We start from the raw sequence: 17,184 nt of genomic DNA, 5'->3' as shown, positions 1-17,184 counted from the left end.
TAAACAGTTAAATATTTGTGATGAAAAGAAATATAAATGTCACTGGTGCTTGTTTCACTCACAGCAATTTCGTCTTTAATTTTTATTAGACTCAAGTCACAAATGTAAGAAACACTGAGAGAGCGCGTTCTTATTTATAAATAGTATTGATTGTAGCACAACATACTCCAGTTACATGAATAAGAAAGTCCCAGAATGTGGTACAAAGAAGGAGATAAATAGAGATATTTGCACGCTCCAGGATGCAAACCTTGCTACCTCTATACAACAACTGCATGTCTCTGAATACTGGACCACAGAGACCGCTGACAATTTTTGGCTTTATCACTTGTCATGTTAAAATCTCCGTAGGACTTTTACGCACAAAGTAACATTAACTGACATTTAATTATAACAAATCATATCTAGAGTGACACGGTTGTGATGAATTTACATTGTGCCACTGTCTTGAAATGGTGTGCAAGTTATACCCAAATACAATGAACCCAGATTGGCATCTCATAAGTAGCGAGCAAGGGACATCACATGCCCCAAATGCCAGACGCATTTGTGAAACATTCCTGTTGGCTCTCCTTATCCTGAAATGCTATTGGTTATTCTTGTTTTGGGCTGAGCCATCCCTAATAAATGAGGGAAGGGAAGCAGTGCGGGAAAACAAGCCACACCTCCCTCTCGCATGGCAGCAGCCTACACCCCATGTTCTGCGAAAGCAGAAGTGACACATTGTCACAGTGATCTGGTGTGGTCATAATCAAAATCCTTGATGGACCAGGAGTTGAGTCACTTCACTCATTTCGAGATAAAAAACGAGCAGTGAAAAACATGAAGCATTAGGGAACAGCTATAATTGCTTGTTGGAATTATTGTTAATGAGGTACTTCAGGCACAACCTCTAGTGGTATTCGACCCAACCACAGTGAAATACACTTGCCACCTAAAACTTCCATGTTAGAAGTTTCCACATTATACCAATGTTTGAACTTTAGCTAACAAACAAACATAAACATCTCTATATTCTAAGGTGCTAGGTCCCACGGCTGAGTTCTGTGTTGCCTTACGCGGCTTGTAGCTTATACAGACCATTCGACCCCCCATAGTTGGTATTGCATCAGAGCATCGACCACACTGAAACGTCATTGTATATGTACACTTTTTATTTTGCAATCATAGTTTTATGCATATTGTCTTTCTAAATATGGCTTTGCTAGATATTGTGCAGTACTAGTAATCGGCTACATTTTCGATAGCTATGTGTAGTAAATGAAGCTGTTTCAACCTATCGCTTATAAAATAGTACATCTGATACAATTCACTATGAAATAGTGTTGTTGTTGTTGTGGTCTTCAGTCCTGAGACTGGTTTGATGCAGCTCTCCATGCCACTCTATCCTGTGCAAGCTTCTTCATCTCCCAGTACTTACTGCAACCTACATCCTTCTGAATCTGCTTAGTGTATTGCTCTCTTGGTCTCCCTCTACGATTTTTACCCTCCACGCTGCCCTCCAATGCTAAATTTGTGATCCCTTGATGCCTCAAAACATGTCCTACCAACCGATCCCTTCTTCTAGTCAAGTTGTGCCACAAACTTCTCTTCTCCCCAATCCTATTCAATACCTCCTCATTAGTTACGTGATCTACCCATAGTGTATATTAGGTAATTTAGATTTTTCACATTTTGAGGCAGAATTTGCATCCATATTCAATTTTTTATGCCGCTAGGCCAATACATTACACTTGTTTGTGTTGAGGGTCAATTGCCACTCGCTGCACCAAAGTGTTGATCCTCTGCAGGTCTCCCTGCATTTCACTATAATTTTATAGCTTCAAGACTTTCTGTATGCATCATTATCTGTGAAAAGCCTCATGGAATTTCCGATGTCGTCTACTGCAGCACCTATATTATTAAGTGACTATTCCAAAATCTGGTATGAGTAGTAGCAGGTTGCCTCTCTAGTAGCTTCTGGGGGCAACAAAATTTGATTTTTGATACTTCCATAGTCATCGACAGATTTAAAAATTTAAAGTGCTGTCATAATATCATTAAGAAGTATAATCTGATGTCAAAAGTGTAACACGAGAAGACAAGTATTGCGGTTAGAAACTGTGTGTTTGTCTTGAGGCGGTGTAACTGAGGGCACGAAAATACTTTCTTCATCCAGTTTTTGTGAGTGAGAGAAACTTTCAACAAACTGTACACACAATTTCAAACCTTCACAAAACTCTCTCCTTTCCCTCCCACCACCACCACCACCACCACCACCACAAAATTATGAAAGAAAAAAGTTCATCCCTTATTATATTTTCACTGTTCATGCAGTGAAACTTTGGCTTCATACAAGGTGTTTTAATTTTTTACAAGGTGTTTTAATTTTTTACTGCTGTACTACAGAGTCTATTGACAGTATCCACATGTAGCACTGAATGTACCTGCAAACTTACATCATTGTACAACACAGAGTTCAGGAGGTATGGCATCATAGCCATTTAAATGTGTGAAAAATTGGTGTCTGTCTGTAATGGTGTGAAGAAAATCTTCATCAAGCATGACATTTTAAATTGTTACTTCTGTACTAACTCTGAAACAAACTTCGCAGACAGTGTGACGAAGCAAGCTGGGATCATTTTAATCCCCCTCTTGTTTTGCCATCTGCCTCCTTAAAATTCATTTTTTTATTTGTGAAGCTAATTACCATTAACATATGTGAATAGAATCTGCATTTTCATAAAAGAGAAAGGTTGGCCCTCAGTTTTAAAGAATATAACACCAGATCTAAATTTGTGCTAAGTTTTATGTGCGTAATTGATTTTGTATTTTATTTTGACTGTGCCTAGTTAGTATTGTTTGTTACAGGGCAAAATCAGTAATTGTTTCGTAACTTAAATTCTATTGTTGATGTATAAACAAATATAAATTCTATACTAATTATAAACATTTGGAAGACGAAGTACTAGTAATCTTAAAGTATCTATTTGGCTATATTCGAAAACATATTATCGAAGTTAGCCCTTAATTAAGTCTGAAGTAATTAACAGTTTTAACAAAAGTGTTGTTTATGTAACTCTATTTTTTTTAATTTCATGATTTAAACAAATAATTCAGCTTAACCCTTATAGTAGAAGAAACTGTTAAAAAGGAACGAATTTTTTGTTATATTCAGTTTATTTAATGAGTTAAGTTTTAATTGTAATTTCTGTAAATTTAATTTTGAATAATGTGTAGTTTCAGTTCCTATTATTGTGATGAAATATAAGGGCCCAATTTTTGGTCACAAGACAATCAGTCCACGGCCGAGTTTCAGACGAGGAACCTGTGTTTGTTAGAACGACAACAATGTTTCAAATTAACTGTGGAATAAGTGTTAAACAATTAGGCCGTGTGTTAAAACACTGGCAGTGTCTGCTCCAAACGTACATGACTATTCTTCAAGAACTGTGAACTTTGTGGTCAGGTTTTTACTGCTCGTAGATGTTCAACAGTAAACTATTGTAGCAGTATGTGGAGGTTCGCCTGCTAACTATTAACGAGGCTTATCGAAAGTTATAACAGTAGTGCACTGGCCATATAACTGTGTATTATTAGGAGTTGTGAAAAGTAAAGTTAAAGTATTGTGAAACGCAGCTGTGCATGTGTCGGCTACATTATTTACCGTAGTCATTGTCCAAATTACAAACACCAATTTTCAGCCAGTGTAGCAATGCAGTACGTCAACACTGAGGACAACAAACGAAGAAATAAAAAGCAGGTGAAACCGCTACAACAGTACCTACATACATCATTGAATGTGTGTGCAAAGTTATATCATTGCACAACTCACAGTACGAGAAATGTGACATTACAAACATTGAGATGTGTGACAACTTGCTTTTGCTTAAAATGGAGCATAAATTACCCAGGTGATATACATCCAATGTCTCATAATGTGGACACTTAATGACTTCCAACAAACTTTAAGCATAATTTCAAAACTTTTCTGAACTTTTTCTCACTTACATGTTTATCTTCAAATATTTAATACATTAATTTATCCATAAAGTAATCGGATGTTTGAAGCTGTTGTATACATTGGAATGTAACAGGTGAGTGGGGTTTTAGTATGATGTGTTCCAGTTTATGCACAGTACGTTACCTGGTAAATGTGTGTGCCAAGTTTTACCTTACAGATATCTTGTGTGCCACTAGATGCAGATGTGACATGTCTTCAAGCCACTTTTGTGGTAACTCTTCCGTATTATAAGTGGAATGTTTCCACTGTACACCTTTATTTACAATTGAGGGTGAAACAGATCTATTGTGATTGGCAGCTCAACATGGATCGCAGCATGTATTCATGTACTTATTTGACTTTACAGAACGACAATTTCATATACAATCTTCGGCAGTCCTGGCATTGACATTATTGCCCACATCCCTTGCTCTGTGGCTTCCAAGGCACTGCCAAGCCACGATGCCAAAATATAAGCAGGCCTCCACAGCAAATGGAGAAGCACACTTACCATTGTGCCATGTCAATATTCTGAGCTGACATCATTCATACCAGATCTGCCCATAAGGCAAACCAGAGCATGCACAGTACTATGTTCCACACTTAACAGCTACATAAACAATGTTTCTGGTTTCCACGAACACCTTTCATTGACTTGAGTGGTTAGAAGTGTAACATATTATTCCATAGAATTAATATGTTACACCACAATGTGGGTTTTTTTTAAAGAATCGGTTTATATATATTGTGGAAAGTTATGGACATAAAACACTTCTTTAAGGTATGCCAAAAATTACTTGTGTGTCTGAGGACTTCTCTCCATTGAAAATGACATGCTGTGTTCTGCTTCAGTACAGTTAACGCAGTTTGTCTGATATTCTGTATGCTTGTATTTTGTTTGTAAGGTAGCAGTGCAGAAGTACACCAAAAGCCTTACGGATGTCAGGGAACATGGCACTTACCTGTGCACTAGTATCTTCCGCCCTCTAGATCTCGTGGCTGAACAAAGCGAGCTAGGTTTCACATGATCAGTGTTCTTGGAATCCATGTTGATTCCTACAGAGGAGATGTTCGGTCTCCATAAATGTCATAATTGGCAAGAGTAAAACATGTACCAAACTTCAACTAAATGGTAGAATGATTCCTTTAAAAAGGTCACAGCAAACTGCCTGTCCTCTCCATAATAAACACTTATGTTTATAGTTATGTGTCTGTATGTGTGGGTTATGTTTTTCCCCCATGTTGATTTGACAAATGCTTTGTATAATAGTCCTTGGACTACACTATACAGAATTACAAAATCAAGTGGTGAAACTGCGGGTAGCAATATCAACAGTGTAGGGAAAGACAGATTCCTACTTACTGTAAAGGAGGCATGTTAAGTTGCAGACAGGCACAATTAAAAGACACTTACATAAAGCTTTCAGCCACAGCCTTCATCAGCAAAAGAGAAGCACATAATTGTTCATAAAAGCAGGCAAGCATACCTCATGCACGCATGACTCTCCAGCATCTCAGCCCGGAAAGCAACTATCACATGTGTGTGAGGTGACCTTGCTTGTCTGTATGACTGGTGTGTGCTTCTCTTTTGCTGACAAAGACTGTGGCTGAAAGCTTTATGTGCGTGTCTTTTAATTGTGTCTGTCTGCAACTTAACATGTCTTCTGTACGGTAAGTAGCAATCTGTCTTTTTTCTACATTATTGATATGTCTGTACAGAATTTGAATAGGTTCTCCTGCATACCTAGGACAGAGATATATGGCGATAAATGGCTTATTTGCCGTCTGAGCCCTCGACTTGCACCATATCGTGGTTGGGTTTTGGGTTCTGCTGACTAGGTCAGATGTCCACTATGTGCAGGAGGCAGCTACACAGATAGCAGGGGCTGTGTGGCATGGACTGGGCGGTTTGTTAGGTTAGAGGATCTCAGGAAAACACCAAAAGGGCTCCAGTCTCAAAGGGTATAGACCAAACAAAGGAAGAACGTAGTTACAGGAACCGTCGGTATAACAGTTATAAATTGTTATAGCTGTGTTGAAAAAGTATCAGAGCTCAAGCATTAATAGAACGCATTGATGCTAAAATCTTTATAGGCACTGAAAGCTGGCGAAAGCCAAAGATAAGTTCAGCCAAGTTTTTTGCGAAGAACCTAACAGTGTTCCGAAAGGATTGGCTAAACACAGTTGGCGGTGGCATGTTTGTTGCTGTTTGTAGTGGTTTATCTTGTCGCAAATTGAGCTAGTTTGGATAGAGGCCACTCTTAGCAACCTGAATAAAATAATAATTGGATCCCTTTACTGACCTCCCAACTCAGGTGATACAATTGCTGAAAGGTTCAAAGAAAACTTGAGTTTAATTTCAAACAAGGACACTCAAGGCCAGAAACAAACTGCGCATTGATGCGTTTGAACATTGATGCGTTTGAGCTTTGGCGCTGGCGTAGGACACTATGCTTAAAATGGACCGAAAGAACAACAAGTGTTGTGTCCATTATTGAACAACTCGATATCTCCTGATGCCTTTCTTTTCGAGTCACCGAAAAAATTCTCCAGTTCTTTGGCCATGTTGTGAGAAGAGATGGAGAAAATCTAGAGAAAATAATCTTGCAAGGAAAGATCGAGGGCACGAGACCAAGAAGAAGAGCAGCGTGCAGAGGGATAGATCAAATAAAGATCATCTCCGGTCTACCTCTTCAGCAGGCGCTAAGAAAAGCTGGCAACGGTCTGGGATGTAGACGCTTGGTTCATGGGGTCACAAGGCTCAGCAATGAGCACGAAGACTTATGATGATGATGATGATGATGATGATGATGATGATGATGATGATGATGATTTTAATGTACTCTCGGTATGCTGGTGAAAATACATGTTGAAATCTGGGGATAGGCATAAAACGTCATCCAAAATTGTGCTAAACACATTCTTGAAAATTATTTCGAGCAGTTAGTTCATGAGCTCACAGGAATAGAAAACAGATGTGAAAACACACCTGGCCTCTTAGCAGCAAATAATCCTGAGCTAATAACGAGCGTCAAGATGGATACAGGGATTAGTGAACTCAGGGTTGTTGTAGCGAGATTGAATATTATAACCCCCAAATCCTCCAAAAATAAATGAAAAATATATCTATACAAAAAGCAGATAAAAATTCACTTGACATCTTCCTGAGAGACAATCTCCACTACTTCCAAATTAACAATGTAAGTGTAGACCGGATGTGGCTTGAATTCAAAAAATAGTATCGGCAGAAATTGAGAGATTTATACCAAATAAATTTACAAACAATGGAGCTGATCCTCCTTGGTACACAGATGAGTCAGAATAGTGTTGCAGAAACAATGAAAAAAACATGCCAAATAATTGGACACACAATCTCCAAGAGTGGCAATCTTTTACAGAAGCTCAAAATTTAGCATGTACTTCAATGTGAGATGCTTATCATAGTTTCCACAGTGAATCATTGATCTTGAAACCTGGCAGAAAATCCAAAGAGATTCTAGTCGTATGTGAAATATGCTGGTAGCAAGACACAATCAATGCCTTCTGTATGCGATATCAATAGAAATGCTATTGACAACAGTGCTGCCGAAGCAGAGGTACTACACACAGCCTTCCAGAATTCCTTTACCATAGAAGATGACATAAATATTTCAAAATTCGAATCAAGAATAGCTACCAACATGAGTAACATAGAAGTAGATATCCTCGGAGTTGTGAAGCAATTTAATTCACTTAACAGAAGCAAGTTTTCCGGGCCAGACTGTATATCAGTTAGGTTCCTTTCAGAGTATGCTCCATACTTAACAATCATATACAACCGTTCAGTCGACGAAAGATCCACGCCCAAAGACTGGAAAGTTACACAGGCCACACCAATATTCAAGAAAGATAGTAGGAGTAATCCCCTTAATTACAGGCCTTTATCATTAACGTTGATATGCAGCAGAATTTGGGAACATATATTGTGTTTGAACATTATGAATTAACTTGAAGAGAACAGTCTGTTGACACAGAGTCAGCAAGGATTTAGAAAACGTCGTTCTTGTGGAACACAACTAGCTCTTTACTCACATGAAGTGTTGACTGCTATTGACAAAGGATTTCAAATTGATTCCGTATTTCTAGATTTCCAGAAGGCTTTAGACACTGTAACACACAAGAGGCTAGTTGTGATATTTCTTTCTTATGGAATATTGTCTCAGTTATGTGACTGGATTCATGATTTCCTGTCAAGAGAGGTCACAATTCCTAGTAATTGATGGAAAGTCGCTGAGTGAAACAGAAGTGATTTCTGGCATTCCCCAAGGTACAGTTATAGCACCTTTGCTGTTCCTTATCTATATACACGATTTAGGAGACCAGCTGTTTTACGTTGTTTTCGGATGATGCTGTCACTAGTAAAATAATCAGAAGTTCAAAACAAATTGCAGAATGATTTAAAAAAGATCTCTCTATGGTGCAAAAATTGGGCAATTGACCCTAAATAACGAAAAGTATGAGGTAATCCACATGAGCCCTAAAAGGAATCTGTTAAACTTCGGTTACATGATAAATCAGTCAAATCCAAAGACCATAAATTCAACTAATTACCTAGGAATTACAATTACGAACAACTTAAATTTGAAGGAATACACAGAAAATGTTGCAGGGAAGGCTAACCGAACACTGCATTTTATTGACAAGTCACTTAGAAAGTGTAACAGATCTACAAAAGAGACTGCCTACACTATGCTTGTCTGTCCTCTTTTAGAATACTGCTGCACAGTGTGGGATCCTTACCAGACAATTGATTGATGGAGTACATCGAGAAAGTTCAAAGAAGGGCAGTATGTTTTGTATTATTGCAAATTTGGGGAGAGAGTGTCACTGAAATGATACAGGATTTGGGGTGGACATAATTAATATTAAGATGTTTTTCGTTGCAGCTGGATCTTATCATGAAATTTCAATCATCAAATTCCACCCCCGAATGCAAAAATATTTTCTTGATGGCGACTTACTACCGATCATCATAATAAATTAAAGGAAATCAGAGCTTGCATGGAAAGATATAGGTGTTTGCTTCTTTTGCGCGCTGTATGAGATTGGAATAATGAGAATTATTGTGAAGGTGGTTCAATGAACCCTCTGCCAGGCCCTTAAACATGATTTGCAGAGTATCCATCTAGATGTAGTTGAGTCATGTTTTGTTCATGAAAAGCTGAGATGAGATGTAATGCTCTTTTAACTTCCTTGAGTTCTTCATGAGGTTATGAACAACATACCTCTGGTCTGTGATTCTTCAGTCTAACAAATGTCAGGCTCCATCGGCAGCTGCATTTCATCCTTATCACTTGTGACAGTTGTGTGGTCAGTTACGTCAAGTGAAATGTCAATTCTCTAAGGTTTGTACAGTTACTGTGTCACATCTGAGAATTTATTAACCCTTAACCAGAATGTATATTTTTACGAACATAACTGGAATTGTTCCAGCCTAGAAAGCTTTAAACATCACATAACTGGAATTGCGGGTCCAAATGGACCCTTGAATAAAAATTCAACAAAATCCCCATAAAAGTTATAATTTGTGTGTAACTGCGTAATGATTAAATTAAAATAAGTTTTATTTCAAATATAAATCAACTTTTATTGAGCAAAAATTTTACATTGTGTTATTTTTTAACTTTAAGTCCTGTGTGTCATATTTTACAAGAATTTTTAGTACCATACTTTAGAATGCTAAATGATTCCAAAAAAAGGCTAAGATTAAAAAACCTAGATATACGATGGAGTTTCTCATAACTTCCCTTTAACATAAACAGGGACTCTTTATGCCATCAATCAGAAACAAAAATGATGAAAATGAAACATGGAAGTGTTCAAATGTTATGTATATCAGTACCTGAACTAAGAATGGTCGTTGGTACACAACACTTTTTTTCTGCATGTCATTTACAGATGAATTTAAAACTTCTGTCGAATTTTTGTGATTGTTTGCTGTCAGTTTTAGGACCACATAAATAACATCTTCCTCTTTTTTCATGAGCCACTTTGATTACAAGTTGAATTTTCTAGTTGTAGGTCATTTTGTGGTTCATCAGCTGCCCCTAGAAAATTATCTATCCTACTCTTCAAATCTGCTGAAAATGAATACTCCATCTTTCTTTCTGTGATAAATGGCGTTATCAAATTTAGTCCAATTTCTTTTATGTAATGATTAAGTTTCATATGTTGTCCACCAGTTGATGGCTTCCATATTATGAATCCATTTGCACTCGCAACATTCAATATTGCTGAAAAAATTACACATGGCCATTGTTGAGTTCTTCTAGAGACTGAATAAGTGGTGCATTTCTGATCTAATGTATTAACACCACCTTTTGTTCTGTTGCAAAATTCAGTTATCTCAGGTTTTCCACTGTTTTCATTGACTGAATTTTCATGGTGCATTGATGAGATCACCACTAGGCTTCAGTTCTTTTTTTTGGACATAAGATGCCAATGTTTTATCTTTCATGAAATCAAATCATATAGATCCTACTACCCGTTGTTTATTGGCTAAAAATTCTGGTGGTATTTCCCTTTGTTTTTTCACATCGTTCCAATGTAAGTCAAACCATTTTCAATCAGTCTGTCAACAAGCTCCACAGAAGAGAACCTGTTATCAGCAGTTATATTTCTATTTGTTCCAAATAAAGGTTCTGGAAGCTGCACATTCTGTGTTAGAACTGAAAGTTGGCTTGTTTTATTAGTGATTGCTTTGCCCATCTAGATAAAAGCATTGTATAAATAGTGTGTTTTAGCATCGCAAAGGCACATAAGCTTGATGCCATATTTAGCAGGTTTCGATTTCATATAAACCTTAAGAAACATTTCCCTCTAAAAGGGCAAAGCATTTCATCAACTGTCAAATATTCTGAAATTTGTTTTTGCAGTTCTCAATGAAATGTCAAAATATTTCTGAGATGAGAGCAGCACAATCATTAGTTCTTCTTTAGAATTCACATCATCAAATCTCAAAGCAGATAACAGGAACATAAATCACTTTACTGACATCGTTATTCTGAGTATATCTCAGCCTGCCCCATCAGTTGCCCATAAACTTTCTGTATTGTCATGGCCAGATTTGAATACACCTGATAATAGCAACAACCCAAAGAATGCTTTCATTTCCACAATACTCACATGGTTAGTGCAAGTAGCATTAGTTTTATACTTTTCTGAATATTCTGTTATTTTCTGATTAGTGTGAGTGCAAATATGTGCGATAATTTCATCTGATATTAGAAACTGCCATGATTCAATTGGTGATATGTTCTGTGTTTCACGAGCTGCACCGATGAGACCAGGGAGGTGAGTGGTGATGATGTGGCTTCCGACTCTGGACCTAGTTGGTGAATGAGTAGACTACTTGAATCGATTTTTACCTTGAAAATATGCGCTACTTGACAGATGGCTATCTCTCTCTACTGAATCATCAGACGATGATTGCTTGAATCAGAAGAAATTTCTTGTTGTGTATTTTCATTGTCACTTATGTCATCGTCACTTATTTTCTCTTCCTCACAAGGTTGAAAATCACTTAAAGATTTTGTATCTGAATAATTTTCAGCTAATAATAGTTCACAGATTTCTTCTTCAGTGAGACCCTGCTGCATTGTGACAATAAAGTGCCTGAAACACCACAAAAGAACTCAATATATACTGACTAAAAAAAATCCTTTATCTGGAATAGCGGGTCAAATTGGACTCAGGGATGGCACTTACTTCCACTTCCAGTAAATTTCAAGCAGTGAGCTCCCAGTCCCTGGTGCACATCACAATGTACTGAGATTACACTGGCGTGCGAAACTGAAACTCCATGTATTTCCATTGTTAGACGGTTTTATTGTTGTCAGCAGGTCCAGAATGACCCACAATTTTGGTTAAGGGTTAAGGTTCTTTGCAGCCTCTGCTGCTTGCACATAACTAAATTTGTACTACAAAATTCGACACTAAATGTAAATGACTATTGTTGATGTTTATTTGCTCACATGGTGTGTTGTTGTGATATTTCTTAATGTGACATTTCACATCGAAAGGTGTAGCACACACATTATTAGTGTTTGTTAGGTCCAGTTACTTGGTTGGCTAAGAGCACATACATTAAAAAAGTCTTATGAAACTCACACATGTATTTGGATTTTACTTGTATCAGCCATTTCCAATGCCTTCTGTCTTTGGAACTCTAAATTTCATCAGAAATATATGTGCGTTATTCTTAACTGTGAAAATTTCAACCACAATTCAAATTTCCAAAGTTGTAGAATATGTCCTTTCTTTCTTTCTTTCTTTTTTTAAACCCTAGATTCTCTCTGAATTGAAGAAGAAGTAGTGTGTGTGTGTGTGTGTGTGTGTGTGTGTGTGTGTGTGTGTGTGTGTGTGTGTAATTATTTAACCTATGTAGTGTATTAGAGTGTAAAGAACTTTGTGGTAGATCATTAATTCGCACATATTGTTGATTAGCTGTGGACTTCATTAAATAATAGTTTTTGTTGCAGGTTTTAATGGCAGCCGGTGTCTGTGCTGCTGTTTGTCTTGGACTTACAATGTTTGCTATGCAGACAAAATGGGACTTCACAGTACTGGGGGGGTCACTTTTTGCTGTACTGCTAGTTCTCATAGTGTTTGGTATCATTGCAATAATTTTTCCATCAAGAGTAATGTTACTGTTATATTCTGCATTTGGTGCAATACTTTTTTCTGTGTATCTTATATATGACACACAACTTATGCTAGGTGGGAAGCACAAGTATAGTATTTCACCTGAGGAATATATTTTTGCAGCACTTAACTTGTATGTTGATGTAATAAACATCTTTCTTTATGTTCTTGCAATAATAGGTCTTGGCAGAAAATAATAAATCTAAAGTCTCAGAATTATTTGTGCAAATAATGCCCAGTTATTGGTGCTGTAGGTTCTGTTTCAATCAGCCGATAACTGTGTGTGCTGGCTTATAGTTTTATTAATGCCTGTGCTGACATTAGCGTTGCAGACCTCACAAGGAAGCATGCATGACCTTATATTTTAAAGAGAAAAAGCACACTTGCAAGATATCAGCCCATCAATCGATCGCACATGATAATTTGGACCGTAATTCTGATATGACCTTCTGAAAATACAGCTTTTAAACTTTCACGTGCACCAGTTGTCCATCACTTCCTCCGCCCCACTGCAGCTGCACTGCCCACTGCCATGACCAAGTGTGAAGTACTGTACATTGAAATGACAACCAGAGCCCTCTTTCAGGTCATAGGTGAGTGCTGTCAGAATTATTTAATGTGGAATCGATTTCTGGGGCTGATATCTTGCAAATGCACTGTTTTCTCCTTAAAATGTGAAGTCAACTTCATGCTGTTTCCTTGTCAGAGATAATATGTATGTGGTTTTGTGTGTGGAAAAGAAATTTTTGTATGAAGTGATAAATGTAGCTGGCAACAGGCGAGTTAGCTGCAACAACCGTTATAAGTAACTTGTATCTTGCAAAAAAGCATTCAGAAATATGAACAGGCAGTTAAAAGGAGACAGCAGAGAATAAATGATGTGAAACAATTTTTTGTTTATGTGTTGCATATTTTTTCATTTAGTATTGTTCATCTGGTGGGAATTTGATTTTTAGCATGTATTCTTGACATTATTAGTCAAGCAACTCTTCACTAAATCCTGTTAAAAGAATTTATTTTCCTAACTGGGGAATGTGGGATAAACTGTAATGTTACCGTTTCTAAAAATTCGTAACATTGAGTGGAATCTGCTAAATGCAAAATGAGCAGTGTAGATCTGTATATGTTCTCACTGTGTCTGTGTTTGATGGCAACAGTGATTAGGGTAGTGGTGGGGAGAGTGATGGCAGTGATGACATATTTCTGAATGCTGTTACTTTGAGAGAAAAGTGTCGACATATATTGATATATGAAAATTTTTGGTGTAGAGGGTAATTAGAACAACACTGTTCACTTAACCTCATACATGAATCATTTGTGTAATTTTATTAATTATTGACTAGAATATTGAAATTAATGATCAGAAGAGGCAAAGGAAATAGCTTCTCGACATAGAACATGAATACTGTTTCTGCATTGGATTGAAAGACGAAGTGGGAGAAGTAAATCACTGCAGTTTCTCTTTTCATAGTCTCCTCCAATAGCTCTCTGAATCTCATTTTTGCACCACAACAATAGTCATTGCTTTTTGTATGATCTAAGGAAGATTTTTTTTTTTAATTATTAAAAGCTCAGCTCTTTCTCTTTGTGTGGTGGTTGTGTTTCAAGTAAACATTAGCCCTTTCTTTAAAAGTATTGTTGATTATGGAAGTATAATGTAAAAGCACTTTTTGCTCATTGAACCATGAGTAACTTTTCTTCACAATGGATTGATCTCAGAAGGTATTAAATGTTTTTGATTGTGCATTAGAGAATTATTACATTTAACTTCAAATGCTATTGAGACCTTGTAACTTTATGTGATTCAATGCTAATAGTTATTTAATTTGGTTTCACTGTGAATTTTGTGATCAGGACGTACAAGAGTTTAATTTATTGATTTGATAAAGGACATTGAAGATATTTAGGGAAATTTTGACTGAAGATTCATTTCTTGCCATAAACTGATATTACAGTGGGGAGTTAGGTTCCCAAAGCATCACAGCAATTTGTTTTATCTATTATCTTAAATGAGAGCTGCCCTGATACCTACTGAAAGTTGGTAGATTGTGCTAGATTTGTTTTTGTTATAGGACTGAAGATAATTATTTTTAGATACTTTTAATAATGCAGTTGTGTGATTTATTAGAAGGCTGGAGAAAAATGATACTACAGAGTGCCTTATAATCCAAGTGGTAATCATTGTTGCAAAATACAGCATTACTCTGATGTTTTTATTTACATTTACTGTTTATCAACAGTCTCTCTATTTCTGAGTGTTTTTTTTTTTTTGAAATTGCGATCATTTCTTAGTTGTTACTGTAATTTCTTTATTGTTTTATCATTTTGTATCAGTTTACAACTGTAATGTGACTTTTACTTCGTCATGTGATAACTTTGTTAATACACCGAACATAGAAGTGTCATAACTGCGTTGTGACATGTCTCTTTCATTCCACAACAATAAAAAAAATATTGTATTTGTATCATAAAGGATAATATGAATGGCTTATAGAGAAGACTTTATATTTTTATTTACAGTCTTCTTTCCTCATTCCCTCAGCTCCATCTCCCTCTCTCCCTCCCTGTGCGCGCACTACCTCCCTCAACCATAAATTGTGTTATGTATCTCTAAGGGGAAGGATATTACAATTATGCACTTTTGTTGAAACAATGTTACTATGGAACCTCGAACCCAGTGGTGCAAGTTGATGCATAAGCACCTGTGGTGCTGCTGCCGACCCCTCCCCCTTTCCCACCCTTCAGGGCTCATCAGTCTTTGGTGAATTTGAGAGTTCGTGCTTGGCCATTACAGGTTCCCAGCCTTTGCATCACCTCTTTCCTCTGTGCTGCATGTCACTTTCCCCTCGCTTGGGGGACACATCATGGGTATTTTTGGGAATGCATTCCGTTGTTTTGGAAGCCCAGCATCAGAATAGTCCTTCGTCTTCCTCTTCCTTCTTATTCCATCTCCTCTTCTTCCTCCACTTTGGCATTTGAGGTCTCTGTCTTTTTCCTCCCTGTGCACTCCTAAAGACCAGTCCTTGCGTTTGACACGTAACAGGTGAATTGGTAATGCTTAATTCCCAGCGCCGGCTCGACAGGTAGGGTTTGCACATACTCCTATGTACAGGCCAGGCCCAGAGAGGGGTGATTGCCTGAGCTGTCACCTTTCCAATTGCTAATTGGTCCCTCTGTCTGTTTTGACAGGACACATGAGTGTGGTTATAACGCTGACACTGGTAGCAATGCATCAATCAAATGTGAGAAAGAGACTGCATGTAGGCACTAAGTTTGCATCAACCTTTTTCATGCTACCAGTTTCAATGTTACAACCACACTAACGTGTCCCTTCAAAACACATCCAAATGTGTTACTTGTGATAGAGATCCGCATGAGGGTGATTGCCCAACTCCTTCTCCCCACTGTGTCAATTGTAATGACAACCATACAATTTCATCCCATGTCTCTTGAACAGGCTCTCCAGGAGATCCAAGTGAAGGAACAGTACCCTACCCTGTCCCTTTCAAGTCGTTGGCTAGTCAAAAGCCCTGAATTTGACCATCTGGCACTTATAGTACAATTCGTTTTACACCTCACCCCACATAGGATATGGTCCCGCAGACTTGCAACTTCCAGTTCAGTACTGCAGTTCTGATATTATCCAGTATCACAATAGTATCCCCATCTCCTCCCCCTACAGCTGCGCAACAAGCCAACAAATCTTCACCCTCGGCAACGAAATCGCCTGCTACACAACCAGCAGGCCAGAAAGGACAAAAGGAACACTCCCGCAAAGACTTTGTACATCCCTCTAGTCAACAAACATCTGAGTCTTTGTCTGCCAGTCATAAAAGCTCTAAGAAATTGAACAAAGGCAGACGGTCTTCTCTTTCCCCCAACATGGAGATCATGTTGAACAGTGTCATCGTGTGAGAGACTCACCTGGCCAACCTCCATTTCGCCGATGCCCAATATGTACCGTTTGTCTGTCCTGGAGTCCGCTGGCTGACCCAGGGAGAATGCCGACACTTCACTAGATTTCATGGAACAGGATTCTCCAGCCTCTGCACTCTGTAGCAGTGAGCCTTCAAAGGCTGGCACTTAGCAGCCTCCACAGTAACAGCCCTTCGTATGTTCCCTCCTCCCCACTCCTGGTTAAGAGTCTTCTCCAATGGAATGTTTGTAGCATTAGATCCAACAAGGAGGAATTACGGCTGCTCTTGGAACCTCAATGTCCAGTTGTTTTCTGCCTTCAGGAAATGAAATTGTGACTACTTTGACCTCTAGCATTTCCTTCCAGTCCACTTTGACCTTTTCACCAAAGCATGGCATTCCATCTCTCGAGGGAGCCATGGTGCTTATTTGGGATGCTGTCCGTAGCGAAACCATCTCATTGAGCACCCGGCTGCAAGGTGTTGCAGTCCCAACTTTCTTTCTCTCATTTCACATTTTCTCTTTGCAATGTCTACATCCCTGCATCATTCACTGTCACCAGGGCTGACTTACTCCAGCTCAATGGTCAACAACTCCCTCACTCT

The 17,184-nt window shown here is 38.0% G+C and overlaps 1 protein-coding gene across 1 annotated transcript in view; it reads left to right on the top strand.

Annotated features, from left to right (window-relative positions):
- Nucleotides 1-15,162, top strand: part of LOC126475171 (protein lifeguard 1-like) — an 80,775-nt gene extending 65,613 nt beyond the window's left edge. The window contains exon 4 of the mRNA XM_050102800.1: nt 12,502-15,162. Coding sequence (XP_049958757.1) covers nt 12,502-12,861 — 360 coding nt within the window. The 3' untranslated portion in view covers nt 12,862-15,162. The remainder of the gene's footprint in view (nt 1-12,501) is intronic.
- The last annotated feature ends 2,022 nt before the right edge of the window (nt 15,163-17,184 follow it).

The sequence above is a fragment of the Schistocerca serialis genome, chromosome 4 (assembly GCF_023864345.2).
Source record: "Schistocerca serialis cubense isolate TAMUIC-IGC-003099 chromosome 4, iqSchSeri2.2, whole genome shotgun sequence".
Lineage (NCBI taxonomy): Eukaryota > Metazoa > Arthropoda > Insecta > Orthoptera > Acrididae > Schistocerca > Schistocerca serialis.
Note: the sequence above shows the minus strand (reverse complement) of the source record. Positions and strands in the feature narration are given on the sequence as shown.